Raw genomic sequence first — 19935 nt, 5'->3', positions numbered from 1 at the left:
AACAGAGACCGTATGGCCTGCAAAGCTGAAAATATTTACTATTTGACTATTTACAGAAAAAGTTTGTTGACCACTGATCTATACGCCAAGTTATGATTATATTTACTCTGTTTTTATTGACAGTTCTTCATGTTAAACAATTTAACAAGTCACATAGATTTGAAAGGAAAATCTAGGTTCCAATGTAAATCTGCAGATGTTATTATATAATTAGGATTAGGGTGATGAACCCTTATAAATTAAGGAGTAATATAATATATTTATACAGTACCAAGGTAGTATGGTGGGATATTAAGGTGATAGGAGAAGGCAATGGCAACCCACTCCAGTACTCTTGCCTGGAAAATCCCACAGACGGAGGGGCCTGGTGGGCTGCCGTCCATGGGGTCGCTAGGAGTCGGACACAACTGAGCGACTTCACTTTCACTTTTCACTTTCATGCATTGGAGAAGGAAATGGTAACCCACTCCAATGTTCTTGCCTGGAGAATCCCAGGAATGGGGGAGCCTGGGGGCTGCTGTCTATGGGGTCGCACAGTCGGACATGACTGAAGCAACTTAGCAGCAGCAGCATTGGTAGTCATAAAGACTATTAAAATTATCTTGAAAATCTAGAGTTAATGGAAAGATTTTGAAAAGCCACTAAATTAGCTTTTGCCTTTTGTTTTATTACAATAATTTTATAAGGTAATCTAATTTCATCAGTAAAATCCAGAATTATAAATAAAATAGTTTACTCTCAATGGGAAATGTGCACCACATGCTTAGCTATGTTACAAATACATGGCATAAAGTCATTAAAATTCTATTTCATATCATTATGCCACCAAGATATAATAAACTATATTACATAACTAAAATTTATAAATAAATCAGATTGACATTAATGATATATACAAATAAATTAAATTTATAAAGTATACATGCATACATAAATAAATAAAATTATATTATCATTAATAAAGTATACTTAACATTTAATTACTAAAAGTTTGCCTCTGTGGCCAGTTTACATGTTTTAAATGAAGAAAATGTATTATTTCACCAAACACTGGACAGTCTTTTAACACACTGCATGTTTCCATTTTCCCTAAAAACTGTTGCGTAATTATTAATTAATTATTAATTAAGGAAAAGGCATTATACTGATTTGTGTGTGTGCATGCTCAGTCGTGTCTGACTCTTTGCAACCCCATGCACTGTAGCCCACCAGGCTCTTCTGTCCATGGAATTTTCCAGGCAAGAATACTGGAGTGGGTTGCTATTTCCTCCTCCAGGAGATTTTCACAACCCAGGGATCGAACCCATACGTCCTGTGTCTCCTGCATTGGCAGGCGGATTCTTTACCACTGAGCCACCTGGGAAGCTGGTTTATATTACCAAAAATTTACATACATTATATAATTTAAAACAAAAGCCTTGCCAGTGAAGTATTACTGGCTTCCTTTTATAGAAAAGAATTAAAACTCAGAGAGGTTAAGTAACTTGTCTAAGAAGACACAGCTGGTAAATACATTACCATGTTTCACATCCATAGTCCTCCTGACACAGAAATCCTTGTTTTTCCCATATGGTCACACAACTCTTGAACATTAATACAAAGAACCAGGAAAACTTGATGTTTTACACTTAGAAAAATGTTTCTGTTGGAAATTAGATGTAAATTACTAAATACTGATTATATATATTCACTATTGTAAAGTTGTGTGTGTTATGTTAATAGTTTAGAATAGAATAACAGCTAAGTACGATTTTAAAATCTTAAATGTTTATAAAAACATCAAAATTAGAATATTTTGTTACATGATAATTTAATGAAATTTAAATTTCAGAGTTGATAAATTAAGTTTTATTGGAACCTGACCACTCTTGTCCATTTTTGTAGTGCCTATGGCTACTTCTGAGGTACAATGATAGAGTTGCATAGATGAGACAGAGACAGCATAGTCTACAAAGCCTAAAACATTTCCTGCCTGGCTCTTTACAGGAAAAAACCCTTGAGTTATTATTAAGAGGAACTAAATTCTGGCAATATATCTTTTACATATTAAAAGTATGTTTTAAGTGTGGAATTGAATAAAAAAGAAACTAAAATTATAAAAATTTAAATAATGGGCATAACGGAATTCTCTTCATTCACTGATCATATATCTAATTTAATCTACATACAGCAAGGTCCAGGCAAACTGTGGCTATTCCAGCTGCTTGCTTGTAATTCACATTTCTAACATGTCCTGAGCTCTTCTTCTTAATCCAAGAATTGGGTGATTCCACAGAAGCTTTATATGGTTTTAATTTTTAAATTTTGATAGTTTAACCTTTGGTTTTGGAGAAAGTGTATTATATTGGTGGTCGTTAAGTCACTAAGTCATGTCTGACTCTTTGTGACCCTATGGACTACAGCCCATTAAGCTTCCTCTGTTCATGGGATTCCCCAGGCAAGAATATTAGAGTAGAATGCCATTTCCTTCTCCAGGGGATCTTCCTGATCCAGGGATCAAACACATCTCTTGCATTGCAGGCAGATTCTTTACCAACTGAGCCGCCAGAGAAACCCATATTTATATCATATATATGTAAATAAAGGACTGTAGCTAACATCTATAGTTCAAAACATCTTAAGAGACAACTTATAATTTTAAAAATATAGCTTTCATTACTGGTGATTTTTTAAATGGTAAATTTTAAAAGTTAATATTACTTTAAGCATTTTAATTATAATGTTTATTAAAGTCTACAAAATAGAAAATATCTTTCTGCCATGCTATGAATTTAATTTATGAAAGTTTATAGGCTTGCCAGGTGGCTCTGTGGGTAAAGACTCCTCTTGCAATGCAGGAGACACAGGAGACATGGGTTTGGTCCCTGGGTCGGGAAGATCCCCTGGTGGAGGAAATGGCAACCCATTCCAGTATTCTTGCCTGAAGCATCCCATGGACAGAGGAGCCTGGAGGGCTACAGTCCACAGGGTTGCAAAGAGTTGGACACCACTGAGGCAACTGAACAAACACTCATAGGCTATGGAGACTGAATTTATACACAGGCACAATCTGCTTCAACTGCTCTCATTAATGCGACAGTTGTGCTGAATTCTTACTATTTAATAAATGGATAAGTAGTTAGAAAACTAATAGATGCAGCCATTTGCGCAAAATTATGAAAAAGCTAAGAAAAGAACACCACTGACCCAAGATTAGAATGCTAGTTGATATGAAAAACATAGCCAACTGTTATCAATAAACAACTAAAAGGTGTCTTCATGTCTCCTTTCCTTTTTATAAGAACTGAATACAGAAAAGGGAGTGCAAACAGAAATAGCAACAGGAAGCAAACCAGAAGGGCAAATCCACACATCCAAACACATGCAGTGTACCATCATCTCTCATACTTGTTGCAGAGGAGGGGGTGTTGCAACTCAGCAACCAGTCTGCAGTGTTTAAAACAGTCATGTTGTCCCCTGAGAACAGGAACAGCATAGGGGTTCATTGTCGGAATGCCTGCTCAGTGTACGAGGACAGTCATCAGTTGCACTGATGCTTGTGCTGCTTTCTGGCCCTCTTGCCAAAATTACAACTGCATGGCATGATTTTTACATTTTAGTGTATCAGGTCTGTTTAGTTCGGTTAAATATATATATAACGATGATTAGTGACCTTCAAGGTCTGATTTCAGAGTGCATGGGGTTTTAAAAAGTCTATTATTTACATCCAAGTTAAGGTTTAAATATAAATGTTCTTACTCCACAAGTTATCACTAAACAATCCTATAAATTTGCAATCCTACAATTAATTAGCTGAAATTATAGATGCATGTTTAGAGACAGATAAACACTATAAACAGGGAAAATGTTAATTTACAAAGGGTTTTGGGTAAAAAAATTATTAAATACAGGCAAGTTGCAATCCACACAACTCTACAAAGAAAATTTTAGAGTTCACAGTTATTCTAAAATAAGTGTAAAGAGGTGTATAAATTTCATAAATTTAAAAGAAAATATGATGTGGCAAATGCTTTGCTAATATCTAATAACATGGATAGCTTATAAGTTAAAATAATTTTCAAATAATTTTTCACTCATTAATGAAAACAACTAAATCTACAAAACTTCAAAAGAACTGTGAATAATTTAAAATGCAGTTTATATATGCGTATATATGTGCATTTATATGTATAGTGTTAGTCGTTCAGTTGTGTTCATTTCTTTGCCACCCTGTGGACTGTAGCTGCCAGCCTCCTCTGTCCATTGTGATTCTCCAGGCAAGAAGACTAGAGTGGATTGCCATTCCCTTCTCCAGGGGATCTTCCCCATCCAGGGATCAAACCTGGGTCTCCTGCATTGCAGGCAGATTCTTTACCATCTGAGCCACCAGGGAAGCCCATATACATGTATAAGTGAAGTTGCTCAGTCGTGTCGACTCTTTGCGACCCCATGGACTGCAGCCTACCACGCTCCTCTGTCCATGGGATTCTCCAGGCAATAGTACTGGAGTGGGTTGCCATTGCCTTCTCCAGAGGATCTTCCCAACCCAGGGATTGAACCTGGGTCTCCTGCATTGTAGGCAGACGCTTTACCATCTGAGCCACCAGGGAGTCCATATATATGTATATACATATGTATATATGTATAGTCCATATATATATATAGATATAGATATATGCAAATATCAGATCATATTTTCTTACAAGCTGAATGTATTTTATAATAGCAATAGGGTGGAATATTTTAAACAGTTGCTATTGTTGCCATATGCTGTGACATAATTATAAGCTAATCAAATGAGATGTCTGGAAAAAATTTCAATTTCTATTCTAAATACATGTTAGGTATTTCTCTCTTTGAAAAGAAAATGCAGCAGATATGGACATTTTTCTATTTCTAAAATCATTTTTAAGAAAAATTTTGGAGCAGCCTTTCTCTTAAAATTCAAAATAAACCCCAAAACTAGCATAATTTCTTTTTTTGGGGGGGTGTTAAGATCAGAGTGTAAATCCTTTCGACACATTTTGTATATTTTAAAAAATATTTACAAGGGCAAATACAAAAAGCAAGCCTTGCTAAAAGCCTTTAAAATGTTGTTCAAGGCTATCTATTCTTTCTGAATATTTCCAGTTATAGAGGAGGAGCAAAAATATCAAGAAAATGAACAGAACAACAAATAATCCACTAAGTATATAACACTCTGGTGTTATTGCTAATGAGATATTTACTTACTAGCATACCTCTACCATGTAAAATTACAACAAACATTGCAATGTGATTCGGGGTATCTTCAGGATTGTCCACTTACCTCCTGTCCCATTTGTGGTGACCGAAGTGCTGCTGAGATTAGTTTTCTCCAATTTGGAGCTTCCAGGAGTATCACCACCTCCAACAAGAGGATGAGGACTTGCTAGGTCCTGCATTTCCATAGACCTATTAGAGAGAAATTTGAAAATTTCAGCAGTGATTTCTTAATAAACTACATAAATCACTCTACTGAGCATGCATGTGATCTCACAATAACAGGAACTGAAACCTATAGCTAAGAATGTTTGGTTAACTAGGTGAACATGGCAGTCCATCAAAAATTAATAAATAAGTAAAGCTTCCATGATAGATTTGTTGGTTATTTGTAATAACCGGAAAAAAACCAACTCACATCTACACGAAGAAATGAAGAGTGACAGGTAAATTTAAGTAAATACAAAAGATTATCTTATGTTTCTCTTAATTCATGAAAGTGAACTGTCCAATTGATAATAGAAGGTAAAAGTAAAATATATGACAACTCCAGCATAAAAAATAGCTGCCAGGAGTGAGACTGGGCAGAGATGAACAGCAGAGCACAGAGAATTTTCAGAACAGTGAAAATAACTCTGTATGATATTGTAATGAAAGATGTTGTGTCATTATACAATATTCAAACCCACTGAATGTACAAAACCAAGAGTTAACCCCAAGGTAAACTATGTACAATGTAGGTTCATCCTTGGTAACAAATGCACCATCCTGGTGAGTGAAGGTGGAATGGTAACAGGAGAGGTTACACATGTGTAGGGTAAGAAATAGATGGGACGTCTTTGTACCTACTTCTCAATTTTGCTGTAAATGTTAAATTGCTCTAAAAAATAAAATCTTAGGAAAAATCAGATCAAAATTTTTGGTATGCAAATAAAGCTGTGATTAATGAGAAATGGTTGGTGGTGGTTTAGTAGCCAAGTTGTGTCTGACTCTTGTGACCCATGGACCGAGGAGCCAGACGGAGGAGTCCAAGGGATTCTCCAGGCAAGAATACTGGAGCGGGGTGCCATTTCCTTCTCCATTAGTGACAAAAATACACCTTTTAACGGTTACATAAGAAAAGGAGAAGGATTTAAAATCTGATTCTAAGAACCATCATCCCACCTTAAGAAAACTGAAAGAAAAGCAGTTGAACCCACAGTAAGTAGAAGAAAGGAAACAATAAAAAGCAAAAATCACTGAAACAAAATCTATGAACAATATAGACAACTTACAAATCCAGAGTTTGATCACTGGAGATACTAAAGATATTAAAAATGGTATGAGAATATTATAAACATTATGCCAAATAATTCAATAATTTAGATAAAATCAGACTTTCTAAAAAGAACACAAACTATAAAAACTGCTAACAACTTTTAAAAGCTGTCCTATACCAAATTAAACTACAATTACATTGAATACATAATTAAACACTTGAAAATATCTCCAGGGCCAAATGATTTCATTAGTGAATACTAGCAGACATTTACGGAGAAGGCAATGGCACCCCACTCCAGTACTCTTGCCTGGAAAATCCTATGGACAGAGGAGCCTGGTAGGCTGCAGTCCATGGGGTCGCTACTAGTCAGACACGACTGAGCGACTTCACTTTCACTTTTCACTTCCATGCATTGGAGAAGGAACTGGCAACCCACTCCAGTGTTCTTGCCTGGAGAATCCCAGGAACTGGGGAGCCTGGTGGGCTGCCGTCTATGGGGTTGCAGAGTCGGACACAACTGAAGCGACTTAGCAGCAGACATTTAAGGAAAAATAACAACAATATTTTTTAAATTTTTTGGAAACAGTAGGAGTAACACTTTTTACTCTATTGTATGTAACGAGAATTACTCTGATCCAAAATCTGCCAAAGGCAATGCCAAGAAAAGAAAATTATGGATCTATATTTCTCATGATCATAGATGAAAATATAGTTTTGACATATTTGACATATTATTAAATAAAATCCAGTACTAAAAAGAATAATATATGATGAGCAGGTGTGTTTAATCCTAAGAATTCAAACTGAGTTAACACCTGAAAATCAAAAAATGCAATTCAATATATTAACAGAATATGTTTTCAATGGGTATAAAAACCATTTCACAATATTCATCATCCATTCATATAACTCTCAGCAAACTAGGAAAAGAAGCATTTTCCTCCCATATGATAAAGATCATTCTTGAAAGATCTACATCAGGTTCACTAATGATAAACCTGGGTTTCATGCAGCTTCTGCATCACAGGCAGCTTCTTTACTGCTGAGCCACCTGGGAAGCCAATATATTTTGTATATGCATATAATTATGAATTATATATATAATATCATATTTATTATATCTATGTATTGCTTATAGAAAAGATATGAAAAGGCAGAGATATCTTTTTGCTACTTCAACAGAACTTTATCAGCACTCTTTGTCAGTGGGAGAAAACAAGAATGAAGAAATAAAAGGAGTAAAGCTTAGAAGAGTAAAAAATGTTAATTCACAGAGCACATAACTGTTCATGTAAAAAATTCTGAGAAATCCATTAAAGAAAAACAAAACCCTATTAGAACTAATGAGTGAATTTATCAAAATTACAGGTACAAGGGTGATACTAATACTAAATAAAAATACAGACCAAAAATGTCTGAAACTTCAATGTCTCTCTGGTTCACATACTGAACTATCAAAACAGGAGGTTGGAAGCTGGGCTATTCACAGTCTCTCTTCAGCTCAACTCAACTCCAAGAAGAATCTGAATGCTCAGACCCTCACTTTCACTGGAAGCCAGAGCAAAGATTTAGACTTTTTGAGAAATGCAACAAAACAAATATCGTGCTTCAGTCTCTACTGGCTTTTTGGACATAATCTTCAGAAAATTACAAATACATAATATTCAGAATACTATAAATATTTTGTACGTCATGTTCAGAATGACTTCTTGAGTCATAACGAGAAGCAGGACTATAGTACACATAACAGAGATAAAACACAGTAAAAAGAGGTAGACTTGCAAGTGACTTAGGTTTTGGAATGCACAAACAAAGATTTAAAAACTATTTTATAGGTATAAAAAATTATAGGAAAAGATATGCACACAAGGTATATACATATATATATACGCCATGTATATAAATACATATATGCATGAATACATATGTGTCATATATATTTTATATGCATGCGTGCATGCTAAGTCACTTCAGTTGTGTCTGACTCTTTGTAACCCTATGGACTGTAGCCCACCAGGCTCCTCTCTCCATGGGATTCTCCAAGCAAGAATACTGGAGTGGATTGCCATGCCCTCCTCCAGCGACCTTCCTGATCCAGGGATAGAACCTGTGTTTCATGCAGCTTCTGCATCACAGGTGGATTCTTTACTGCTTAGCCACCTGGGAAGCCCATATATTTTCTATATGCATATAATTATGAATTATATCTCTAATATCATATTTATTATGTCTGTGTATTGCTTATAGAAAAGATATGAAAACATCAAGAAATACCCAAATGAAAGATCTAGAATGAAAATTATTAAATAGAAAATAAATATTAAATTAAAACATAGTCTTTGGATGGACTTATAAAGATACTGCAAAAGAAATCAGTAAACCTGAAACTGAGCCAGTAGAAATTATCCAAACTGAAGCAGAGAGGAAAAAAAGAAAGTGAAGAAAAACTAAAAAGCCTCCTGATGAGGTGAAAGAGGAGAATGAAAAAGCTGGCTTAAAACTCAACATTCAAAAAACCAAGATCATGGCATTTGGTCCCATCACTTCATGGCAAATAGATGGGGAAAAAGTGGAAACAGTGGCAGACTTTATTTTCTTGGGTTCTGAAATCACTACAGATGATGACTGGAGCCATGAAATTAAGACACTTGCTCCTTAAAAGAAAGGCTATAACAAACCTAGATAGTGTATTAAAAAGCAGAGACATCACTTTGCCAACAAAGGTCCGTCTAGTCAAAGCTACGATTGTTCTAGTAGTCACGTACAGATGTGAGAATTGAACTATAAAGAAAGCTGAGCACCAAAGAATTGATGCTTTCGAATTGTGGTGTTGGAGAAGACTCTTGAGGGTCCCCTGGATAGCAAGAAGATCAAACCAGTCAATCCTAAAGGAAATCAGTCCTGAATATTCATTGGAAGGACTGATGCTAAAGCTGAAGCTCAATACCTGATACAAAGAGCCGACTCACTGGAAACGACCCAGATGCAGGGAAAGTTTGAGGGCAGGAGGAGTAGGGGCAACAGAGGATGAGATGGTTGGATAGCATCACTGACTCAATGGACACGAGTTTAAGCAAATTCTGTCAGACAGTGAAGGAAAGACAGGAAGCCTGGCGTGCTGCAGTCCAGGGGGTCGTAAAGAGTCAGAGACAAATTAGCAACTGAGTAACAACAAAAAATAAGTAACTTGTGGGATATTATCAGAAAGCAAGGAAGGGAATGAAACAGAATAATTTCAGAATAATGGCCAAATTTGATAATAAACAGCTACCCATAAAGCCTTGAAATACAACAAATGAGAAAATAAAGTCAAACCTTCAGTACATTATAGTCAAATTCTTAAGATAAAGGGAAAGCTTTATAGCAACCAGATAAAAAAGACACAGAGGAGAAGAGAATAGTGGGAACCCCCCCAAAGTATCATAGGTCTCACACTCCTGACAATGGACTTCATTATAGTAAACAACTAATGCTTGTGATTTTATTGTCTCTGAATGAAACCAACATAAAGATTTTTTAAAATTTATTTATTTATTTTAATTGGAGGATAATTACTTTTCAATATTGTGATGGTTTTGCCATTTTTCAGCATGAATCGGCCATAGATACATATGTGACCCCCATCCTGAAGCCCCCTCCCAGCAAACAAATGAATGATTGCTTATAATGTGCAAAGTGCTGTCTCAGGTGTTAGGATTGCTGAGTGGAGAAACTGTGGTCCTACCCTCAAGAAATTTATGATATACATTTAAACCTATTTCTAAATGAGAAAGCAGTTCCTGTGCATAGAAAACAACAGTATTTTAAGAGCCCACCGAGTGGAACAGACAGAAATCAGTGTGAAGTTAGAGAGTCTGGAAAATTTTCTCAGAGCTTGTTAGCTGGGTTTTGATGAATTCGAAGTGGGGGTTCTAGGGTAAGCATCTGGTCAGTGGTATCACTGAAGCTGCAAGGTCGTGTGGTGGCTGACAGCCAGTGTGAACGACATGAAAGAGGAAGCGAGGAAAATCAGTCAGGAACGAAAGGATGAAGCCCACATCACAGGGAGGGGCAGGAATGTGTCCCTCCTGCAAAGCAAAGCAAAAACTGCCTTTGTATCTTACATTCCAGTTTTCGGGAATCCAAAACGCAATTACCTGAATCTTTACAGTAAGTCCCCTTTGCTTGAATTCATATTCATGGGTTTGAGATGTCTTACAACTAACAGAGCTTTTAGAGAACAGGCAGGCATTATTGCCATCAATTATACCTTAAGAGTATTCCTGTGCTTTCTTTTGTATGTTAAACTTCAGATTCTTTCTAAGTCTAATTTGTATAGAAGGTAATATATAAAATATAAAGTTTACCTTAGAGTGCAACAGCATAAAATTGATTACAGGCTATTTTTACTGAGTACATACTGTAAGACACAGCCTATGCTTGGTCGTCCAAAAATACCCTGTTAATCTTTACATTAACACACTGATGTGCGTATTATATTCCATATTTTATAGATAAAGACATTGAGGCTCAAGAAGGATACACAGCGTGCCCAAGACCTTGCAGATAGAAAGTAGCAGCAGTAAAACTGGAACTCAAGTCTATTTGATGCCAGAGCCCAGGTTCTTCCTGTCGCATTGTATGTTTCCCACTTTTTAAAAAAGTGACTTTAATTCTTTCACATTGTGAAACCACTATCAGGAATGCTTATTTCTGCCATGAAACATTTTGAATGGTTTTCAAGAGTTATTAAACTCAATATAAGCAGCCACTCTGCCAAATCTACATTACCGTATTTAAAGGTAATCCCTTTTTTAAAAGTACAGAGAACTATATTCAATATCCTGTTGTAAACCACAATGGAAAAGAATTTTTAAAAGAATGTACGTATGTGTGTATAAAGGTGCCCCCTTTTTCCTTCCAAGATACCATTTTCTACCCATGTCATAATGCCACGTGAATACTAGCATCTTTCTGGACAATAGGAAAAAAAAAAAAAAGAACAATAAAACAAAAACGCTTTAAAAAAAGAAAAGAAAAGAAAGAAGACTTGCCTGTCACATGAAGCTGTCTTCTTGGTTCTTGTCTGTGTTATCTGTAGCATAGGTGGAATTTGTTTCCAGCAGACTTAAACATTCTCTTCAAAACCCAAGAAGAGTATGTTTTATATTTGTGTATTTAGAGTTTACTGTAACTCAGAAACCATGATTCCTTCTGCACAGACCCTAGTAATGAGTCATAGCCTATTTGTTTACAGGCTGAGATTCCATCAATTCTTCATGACCCAAGAAATGCAAAAGCATCCTAGACTTTCAAAGGCATTCCCTCTCATGGCAGCTTTTCTCTTGCACAAAGTGGACAGTATGTATGCAGGGCTCTGTGTCCAATGCTCTCAAGGTCTACTTGACCATCAGAATGCATTTATGGACAAGTGTTTATGGACAAGTCATGCTTTCCTCATGACTTCCTTTTTAAATGTTAAACAAACCTTTTCATTCTCCTTAGCTGAAAAAGGGCTTCCCTGATAGCTCAGATGGTAAAGAATCTGCCTGCAATGCGAGAGACCTGGGTTCAATCCCTGGGTTGGGAAGATTCCCTGGAGAAGGAAACAGTTACCCACTCCAGCATTCCCGCCAGGAAAATTCCATGGACTCTATAGTCCACGGGGTTGCAAAGAGTCAGACATGACTGAATGACTTACACTTCACTAGCTGAAAAATTGTTGTTCAGTTGCCCAGTTGTGTCCTATTCTTTGTGACCCCATGAAATGTAGCCCACCAGGTTCCACTGTCCATGGGGATTCTCCATATGGCGAATACTGGAGTAGGTTGCCATGCCCTTTTACAGGGAATCTTCCCAACCCAGGGATTGAATCCAGGTCTTCCGATTGCAGGTGGATTCTTTACCAGCTGAGCCAGCAGGAAAGCCCTCACTGTCTCCCAGAGTTTGCCCAAGTTCATGTTCATTGCGTAAGTGATGCTGTCCAGGCGTCTCATTCTATGATATCCTTTTTTCTTTCTGCCTTCTATCTTTTCCAGCATCAGAGACTTTGCCAATGAGTTGTCTGTTCACATCATATAACCAAAATACTGGAGTTTCAGCTTCAGCATCAGTCCTTCCAGTGAATATTCAGGGTTGACCCTCCCTTAGCATTGGCTGGTTTGATCTCCTTGCTGTCCAGTGGACTTTCAGGAGTCTTCTCCAGTACCACAGTTCAAAGGCATCAATTCTTTGGCATTCTGCCTTCTTTACAGTCCAGCTCTCACAACCATATGTGACCAATGGGAAGACCATAGCCTTGACTATGCAGATCTTTGTTGGCAGAGTAACGTCTCTGCTTTTCAACACACCGTCTAGGTTTGTCATTGCTTTCCTGCCAAGAAGCAATCATCTTCTCATCTCATGGCTGCAGTCACCATCCGCAGTGATTCTGGAGCCCAAGAAGAGGAATTCTGTCACTACGTCCACCTTTTCCCCTTCTATTTGCCATGAAGTACTGGGGCCGGATGCCATGATCTTAGTTTTTTAAAAATATTTAGTCTTAAGCTGGCTCTTTCACTCTCCTCCTTCGCCCTCATCAATAAGTTCTTTAGTTCCTCTTCACCCTCTGCTTTAGAGTTGTCTCATCTGCATATCTGAGACGGCTGATGTTTCTTCCACCTATATTAGTCCTGGCTTGTAACTTATCCAGCCTGGCATTTCTCATGATGTGCTCAGCGTGACAGAAGACAGCCCTGTTGTACTCCTTTCTCAGTCTTGAACCAATCAGTTGTTTCATACAGGATTCTAACTGTTGCTTCTTGACCTGCACACAGGTTTCTCAGGAGAGAAATAAGATGGTCTGGTATTCCCATCTCTCTAAGAGCTTTCCACAGTTTGTCATGATCCACACATTCAAAGGCTCTGGCACAGTCAATGAAACAGACATCAATGTTTTTCTGAAATTTCCTTGCTTTCTCCATGATCCAGCAAATGTTGGCCATTTGATTTCTAGTTCTTCTTCCTTTTCTAAACCTAGCTTGGACAATCTGGAAGCTCTTGGTTCACATAATGCTGAAGCCTAGCATGCAAGATTTTAAGCATGACCTTACTAGCATGGGAGATAAGTGTAACTGTCCAAGAGCTAGCACTTTCTTTGGTACTATCCTTCTTGGGAACTGGGATGAGCACTGACCTTTTCCAGTCCTGGGGCCACTGCTGGGTCTTCCAGATTTGATGACATAATGAGTGCAAAACCTTGATGGCATCGTCCTTTAGGGATCTGAATGGTTTTGCTGGAATTTCATTGCATCCTCTAGCCTTATTGAGAGCACTGCTTCTTAAGGCCCACTTACCTTCGCACTCCAGAATAGCTGGCTCTGGGTGACAAACCAGACGATTGTAGTGATCTGGTTTATTAACATCTTTTTTACCGTTCTTCCATGTATTCTTTCCATCTCATCTTGATCTCTTCAGTATCTAATAGGTCTCTACCATTTTATCCTTTATTGTGCCCATCTTTGGGCAGAATGCCCCCTTGATGTTTCCAATTTTCCTGAAAAGATCCCTAGTTTTTCCCCTTTTGTTGTTTTCTTCTATTATTAAGCACTGCTCATTAAAGAAGGCCTTCTTGTCTCTCCTAGCTAGTCTTCGGAACTCTGCATTTCATCGGATATATCTTTCCCTCCCTCCCTTGCTTTTTGCTTCTCTTTGTTCTTCCGCTATTTGTAAAGCCTCCTCAGACAACCATTTTGCCTTCTTGCTTTTCATTTCCTTTGGGATGGTTTTGTTCACCGCCTCCTGTACGGTATTACAGACCTCTGTCCATAGTTCTTCAGGCACATTCTTAACTAGATCTAGTCCCTTGAATCTATTTGTTACCTCTACTGTGAAGTCTTACAGGATTTGATTGAAGTCATACCTGACTGGCCTAGTGTTTTCCCCAGTTTTCTTTAGTCTGAGCCTGAATTTTGCTATGAGAAGCTGATGACTGAGTCACAGTCAGCTCCAGATCTTGTTTATGCTGACTGTATACAGCTTCTCCATCTTTGGCTACAAAGAATGTAATCGACTTGATTTTGGTATTGAAAAAATAGGAATAACAAAATCAGCTTCTATTTTAATGAGACTGTAGGTTAGCACAGGGGGTATTTTCTATTCATTGCTTTTCCTTCTACACTTAGAATTGTGATGGATACATAGTGAGTGCTACGGATGAATAATGAAATAAGATGAAATGATTTGAATTACTTGGAGTCAAGTGTACTCTAGTTTAGCAAACACTGCTTGAGCATCCAGCAAATTCCAGGGACATATCTAGGAATCCAAAAGTATCTTTTGAGAGTTTGGAGGCCACTGGGAGAGAAAGCAGACAGGTGAAGGGAGATGGGAGTTAGCAGGGTGATGTCAATGTGTATGGAAGTTTTTGTATGTGCATGTGCAATGTCAGAGCTCTCAAATGAGTGAAGGGTGTGTGTGCATGTATATACACGTGTGCGCATGCATGTGCAAGAGGGTGGGAAGGAAGGTGCTCTGCATGGATACGGAAAACCACTATGCAAGAAAACAATGTGATAAGCCCATTTGGTCAACCTAGATCAGATGGAAGTCATGAGCATGTGACTGCTGCTGCTGCCGCTGCTGCTAAGTCGCTTCAGTCATGTCCGACTCTGTGTGGCCCCAGAGACGGCAGCCCACCCTAGCGACCCCATGGACTGCAGCCTACCAGGGTCCTCCGCCCATGGGATTTGCAAGGCAAGAGTACTGGGGCATGTGACTACTGGGTACCAAGTCCCACTCTCTGGAAAAAAGCACTTCTGGCCATCTTAAACCAACACATTTCAGATAAGCCAAGAAACCCTTGTCCCAGCTGCAGCCCAGAGCCAGTTTCTCTCCTGGCAGTTAGGATGGAAACGTGAATGCTCTCTGCTACACACTGTCTATGTCACTGATGGGATGGCCAGACCATCACAGAAGGAGGCCTTCACTAGCCCACTTCAGCAGACATCATTAAAAATGGGCTCTGCTGCAGAGAAAAGGATATATGGGAGGAAGAAGATCTCTATCAACGAGGATCGGGGAAGTGGGCCATGAATAATGGGAGCTGTTCTTGCAATTTGCTGGTGATCTCATGCCTGTCCCCAAGGCCTGAATGCTTGCAGTGCAAGTGACCTGTCTGCCAGAGTGACCTCAGGCCACGGAATAACAGCAAAGAAAGCCATGGACATACTGTTCTCTGGACACTTTTACAGTCCTTCCTTTCCAGGGCTTCCTTACAGCTCTTCCTTACTTGAGTCTTGCAGCTCTGGCTCTTTCTTCACTATGACTCTAACAGATTATTCAGATAAAACATGGTCTCCCCCCATCCATGAAATGTGAGCAAATATTTATAAAATGTACCTCTAAAGTATTTCTCTAAATTTAGATTTTCAGAACCCTCCTTCTTTACTCTGAAAACAAAGGAAAAACAAGCCCAATGAATTCTCCAACCGTTATTTGAATAGTACAGGACTCAAGTTTCTGCTAGATCGGTTACAAACCATGGTTAGTGAAGCAGGAAATTATTTCCCTCTAGCAAGCAAAAGAATAAAGCCATAAGGCCACAATCAAAACATCTAATATCATTAATTACACCAAGAAATATACAGACTCTTTTTCTAAGAAAAAAAAAAACACTCTACCAATAAGAATCAAACATTTTACTAGATGAACAAATGAGGGCTTTCCAATGCTAGAATATTGACTCTAAAAGAGTAACTGATTAGAATAACATACAAAATAAAGATAGCTCTCTGTAAAAATGATGGAATTTCAGTCTCCAGGGACAGCCAATGTCCTTGAATGCAAACATACCATCATTTTATGCACAAGGCTGTGAGTTTGACGTTTGGGGCCTGCACTACAACCTGAATGTGCACGTGCTCGGTTGTGACTGATTCTTTGCATCCCATGGACTGTACCCTGCCAGTCTCCTCTGTCCATGGGATTTCCCAGGCAAGATATTGGAGCGGGTTGCCATCCAGGGGATCACCCCGACCCACGCCTTCTGCGTCTCCTGCATTGCAGGCAGATTCTTTATCCACTGAGCCATTGGGGAAAGCCCCCATAGGCTGAAACCTGAGTTTTAAACTCCATCTCCATCATTTACCAGTCAGTGGACTTTATGCTCAAAAATGGAGGTAATGATACCCCAGAGGGTGACTGAGTGACTTAAATAAGATCATACATGCAAAGTACATAAAATTTGGCACACAGTGTACCTTCATGAAGGTTCAGTTCAGTTGAGTTCAGTCACTCAGTGATGTCTGACTCTTTGCGACCCCATGGCCTGCAGCATGCCAGGCCTCCCTGTCCAACACCAACTCCTGCAGTTTACTCAAACTCATGTCCATTGAGTTGGTGATGCCATCCAACCACTTCATCCTCTGTCATCCCCTTCTCCTCCTGCCTTCAATCTTTCCCAGCATCAGGGTGTTTTCAAATGAGTCAGTTCTTCGCATCAGGTGGCCAAAGGATTGGAGTTTCAGCTTCTGCATCAGTTCAGTTCAGTTCAGTTCAGTCACTCAGTCGTGTCTAACTCTTTGCAACCCCATGAATTGCAGCATGCCAGGCCTCCCCGTCCATCACCAACTCCCGGAATTCACCCAAACTCTTGTCCTTCGAGTCAGTGATGCCATCCAGCTATCTGATCCTCTGTCATCCCCTTCTCCTCCTGCCCACAATCTCTCCCAGCATCAGAGTCTTTTCCAATGAGTCAACTCTTCACATGAGGTGGCCAAAGTATTGGAGTTTCAGCTTTAGCATCAGTCCTTCCAAGGCATCAGTCCTTCCAATGAATATTCAGGACTGATTTCCTTTAGGATGGACTGGTTGGATCTCCTTGCAGTTCAAGGGACTCTTAAGAGTCTTCTTCAACACCACAGTTCAAAAGCATCAATTCTTCGGTGTTCAGCTTTCTTTATAGTCCCACTCTCACATCCATACATGACTATTGGAAAAACCATAGCCTTGACTGTGAAGGCTATGAAGTCATGAAGTTTAGCTAGGACTACAGTTACTTCTACAACACCTTCAATAAATGCTGGATTTGAAAACCTGTTTGAAAACCTGTAGTATCAAAAAAATAATTTTCTTAAGAGGCAACCCATTTCATTTTCAACTCACTCTTATTATCAGAAAGTTTTCCATACATGGTTTTTCAGGCAACTTTAGTCCTGGAAGAAATTTAACCCATTAACATGGGGCGAGGCTAAACTTTCTTTCCCATTAGAAGAAAGAAGAGAAAGTGAAGTTGCTCAGTTGTGCCCAACTCTTTGCGACCCCATGGACTGCAGCCTACCACGCTCCTCTGTCCATGGGATTTTCCAGGCAAGAGTACTAGAGTGGGTTGCCATTTCCTTCTCCAGGAGATCTTCCTGACCCAGGGATTGAACCTAGGTCTCCCATATTGCAGGCAGGTACTTTACTGTCTGAGCCACCAGGAAGTTTTTCCCATTCAGGTCAGTTCAGTTCAGTTCAGTTCAATTGCTCAGTTGTGGCCAACTCTTTGTGACCCCTTGAATTGCAGCAGGTCAGGCCTCCCTGTCCATCACCAACTCCCGGAGTTCACTCAAACTCATGTCCATTGAGTCGGTGATGCCATCAGTTATCTCACCCTCTGTCGTCCCCTTCTCCTCCTGCCCCTAATCCCTCCTAGCATCAGGGTCTTTTCCAATGAGTCAACTCTTCACATGAGGTGGCCAAAGTACTGGAGTTTCAGCTTTAACATCAGTCCTTCCAATGAACACCCAGGACTGATCTCCTTCAGAAGGGACTGGTTGGATCTCCTTGCAGTCCAAGGGACTCTCAAGAGTCTTCTCCAACACCACAGTTCAAAAGCATCAATTCTTCGGCACTCAGCTTTCTTCACAGCCCAACTCTCACATCCACACATGACCACTGGAAAAACCATAGCCTTGACTAGATGGACCTTTGTTGGCAAAGTAATGTCTCTGCTTTTGAATATGCTATCTAGGTTGGTCATAACTTTTCTTCCAAGGAGTAAGCGTCTTTTAATTTCATGGCTCCAATCACCATCTACAGTGATTTTGGAGCCCATCACTGCCCTTTAAATATCAGAGAGGAATGTCTCAACACAGAACCTTTAAATGTACAACATACAGTAGGAAAAGCACAACAATAACTCTGTGTAGCCTGAAGAGTGCACTAGCTTTTCTATCAGACACTTTATGGTATGAACATACACTGAAACCCAGCCAACCAAACCCCTAGGATTTATCCCACACAATGCTTTACAGCCTTCTTTTCTCTCAGCCACAACACATGCAGCTGGCATTTAGAACTTAAGTGAATAGCTTTTCATGTGTTCTTCTTAAATGCTAGTTTGTTGGACTGTGTCCATTATTTCATCTTGTCCTGTTAGATTCCAACTTGGCTGTTCAAAGCACTCTTTCCTGTGTCATGACACCTATAAACTTTCTTGGCATGCATCCATTGCCAAATCACAATAAACATGTTGAACAGGCCAATGTTAAGGACAGTTCTTAAAGAGGACACTAGAGTTATATTTCTAGAGATAAATCACTGGGAAATAGCTATTGCACTACTAGCAGTACTATTTTTCAAGCTTCCCAGGTGGCACTACTGGTAAAGAACCTGCCTGCTAATGCAGGAGACATAATAGATGCGGGTTTGATCCCTGGGTCAGGAAGATTCCTTGGAAGAGGACATGACAACCGACTCCAGTATTCTTGCCTAGAGAATCCCATGGACAGAGGAGCTTGATGACCTGCAGTCCGTAAGGTTGAAGAGAATTGGACACGACTGAAGTGACTCAGCACATATTTAGAGGCTTTAAGACACATATTGTTGAATACCATGTGTCAAGCATAGAACAGGCTTCTGTTCCTCTTTTCTGGTATTGCTGTCAGGCTATTCTTGTACAGCTTTTGCTTGGAGAACTTAAGCTGGATTCTCATGATCACAGCCTGCTTTCTAATTATTTACATTTAATTATCTAAAAATGTAATTTTATTTTTTGAGATTGATTTAGAACATTATTTTACTTTTTAATTTTCATTGACCTATAGTTGATTTACAATGCTGTGTTAGCTTCAGGTGTACAGCAAAGGTGTATATATACAGACATATGTATATTCTTTTTCAGTTATTACAAAATATTGAGTATAGTTCCCTGTGCTACACAGTAGGTCCTCATTGCTTCCATTTTATATATAGTAGTGTGTATATGCTAATATCAAAATCCTTATTTATCTCTTCCCTCACCTTTCCCCTTTGGTAACCATAAGTATGTTTTCTATGTTTCTGTTTTGTAAATAAGTTCATTTTTATCACTGGTTTAAAATTTATTGCGTCATACAAGGAAACAAAGAAAAGTGACTTCTCTTAAGAAATCTGATGCTAAAATGCACATAAGGCATGTGCTTTATTAGATAACAATACGGGAATCAGGAACAAGAATCTAAGTCTATGATCTA

General features: G+C 38.8%; 1 protein-coding gene and 1 non-coding gene across 9 annotated transcripts in view; both read right to left on the bottom strand.

The window, feature by feature from the left end:
• EYA4 (EYA transcriptional coactivator and phosphatase 4) overlaps positions 1 to 19935 on the bottom strand; it is a 323104-nt gene that overhangs the window by 69894 nt on the left and 233275 nt on the right. For 5 of the 8 annotated variants that reach the window (XR_001296092.2, XM_005684775.2, XM_005684774.3 and 2 more), the window contains exons 4-5: positions 5288 to 5412; positions 3388 to 3456 (exon numbers count right to left, since the gene is read on the bottom strand). Coding sequence is in view for 7 of the 8 variants with exons in the window: in XM_005684775.2 (XP_005684832.1) it covers positions 3388 to 3456; positions 5288 to 5412 (194 nt within the window). In the remaining variant the exon portion in view is untranslated. The remainder of the gene's footprint in view (positions 1 to 3387; positions 3457 to 5287; positions 5413 to 19935) is intronic. The other 3 variants (XM_005684778.2, XM_005684777.3, XM_013966528.2) reach the window with 1 other exon arrangement.
• On the bottom strand, positions 4518 to 4589 carry TRNAC-ACA. The gene has a single exon. It is a non-coding gene; the product is annotated as a tRNA-Cys (tRNA).

This window comes from Capra hircus, chromosome 9 (genome assembly GCF_001704415.2).
Source record: "Capra hircus breed San Clemente chromosome 9, ASM170441v1, whole genome shotgun sequence".
NCBI lineage: Eukaryota > Metazoa > Chordata > Mammalia > Artiodactyla > Bovidae > Capra > Capra hircus.
This window is presented reverse-complemented; position numbering and strand designations above follow the sequence as displayed.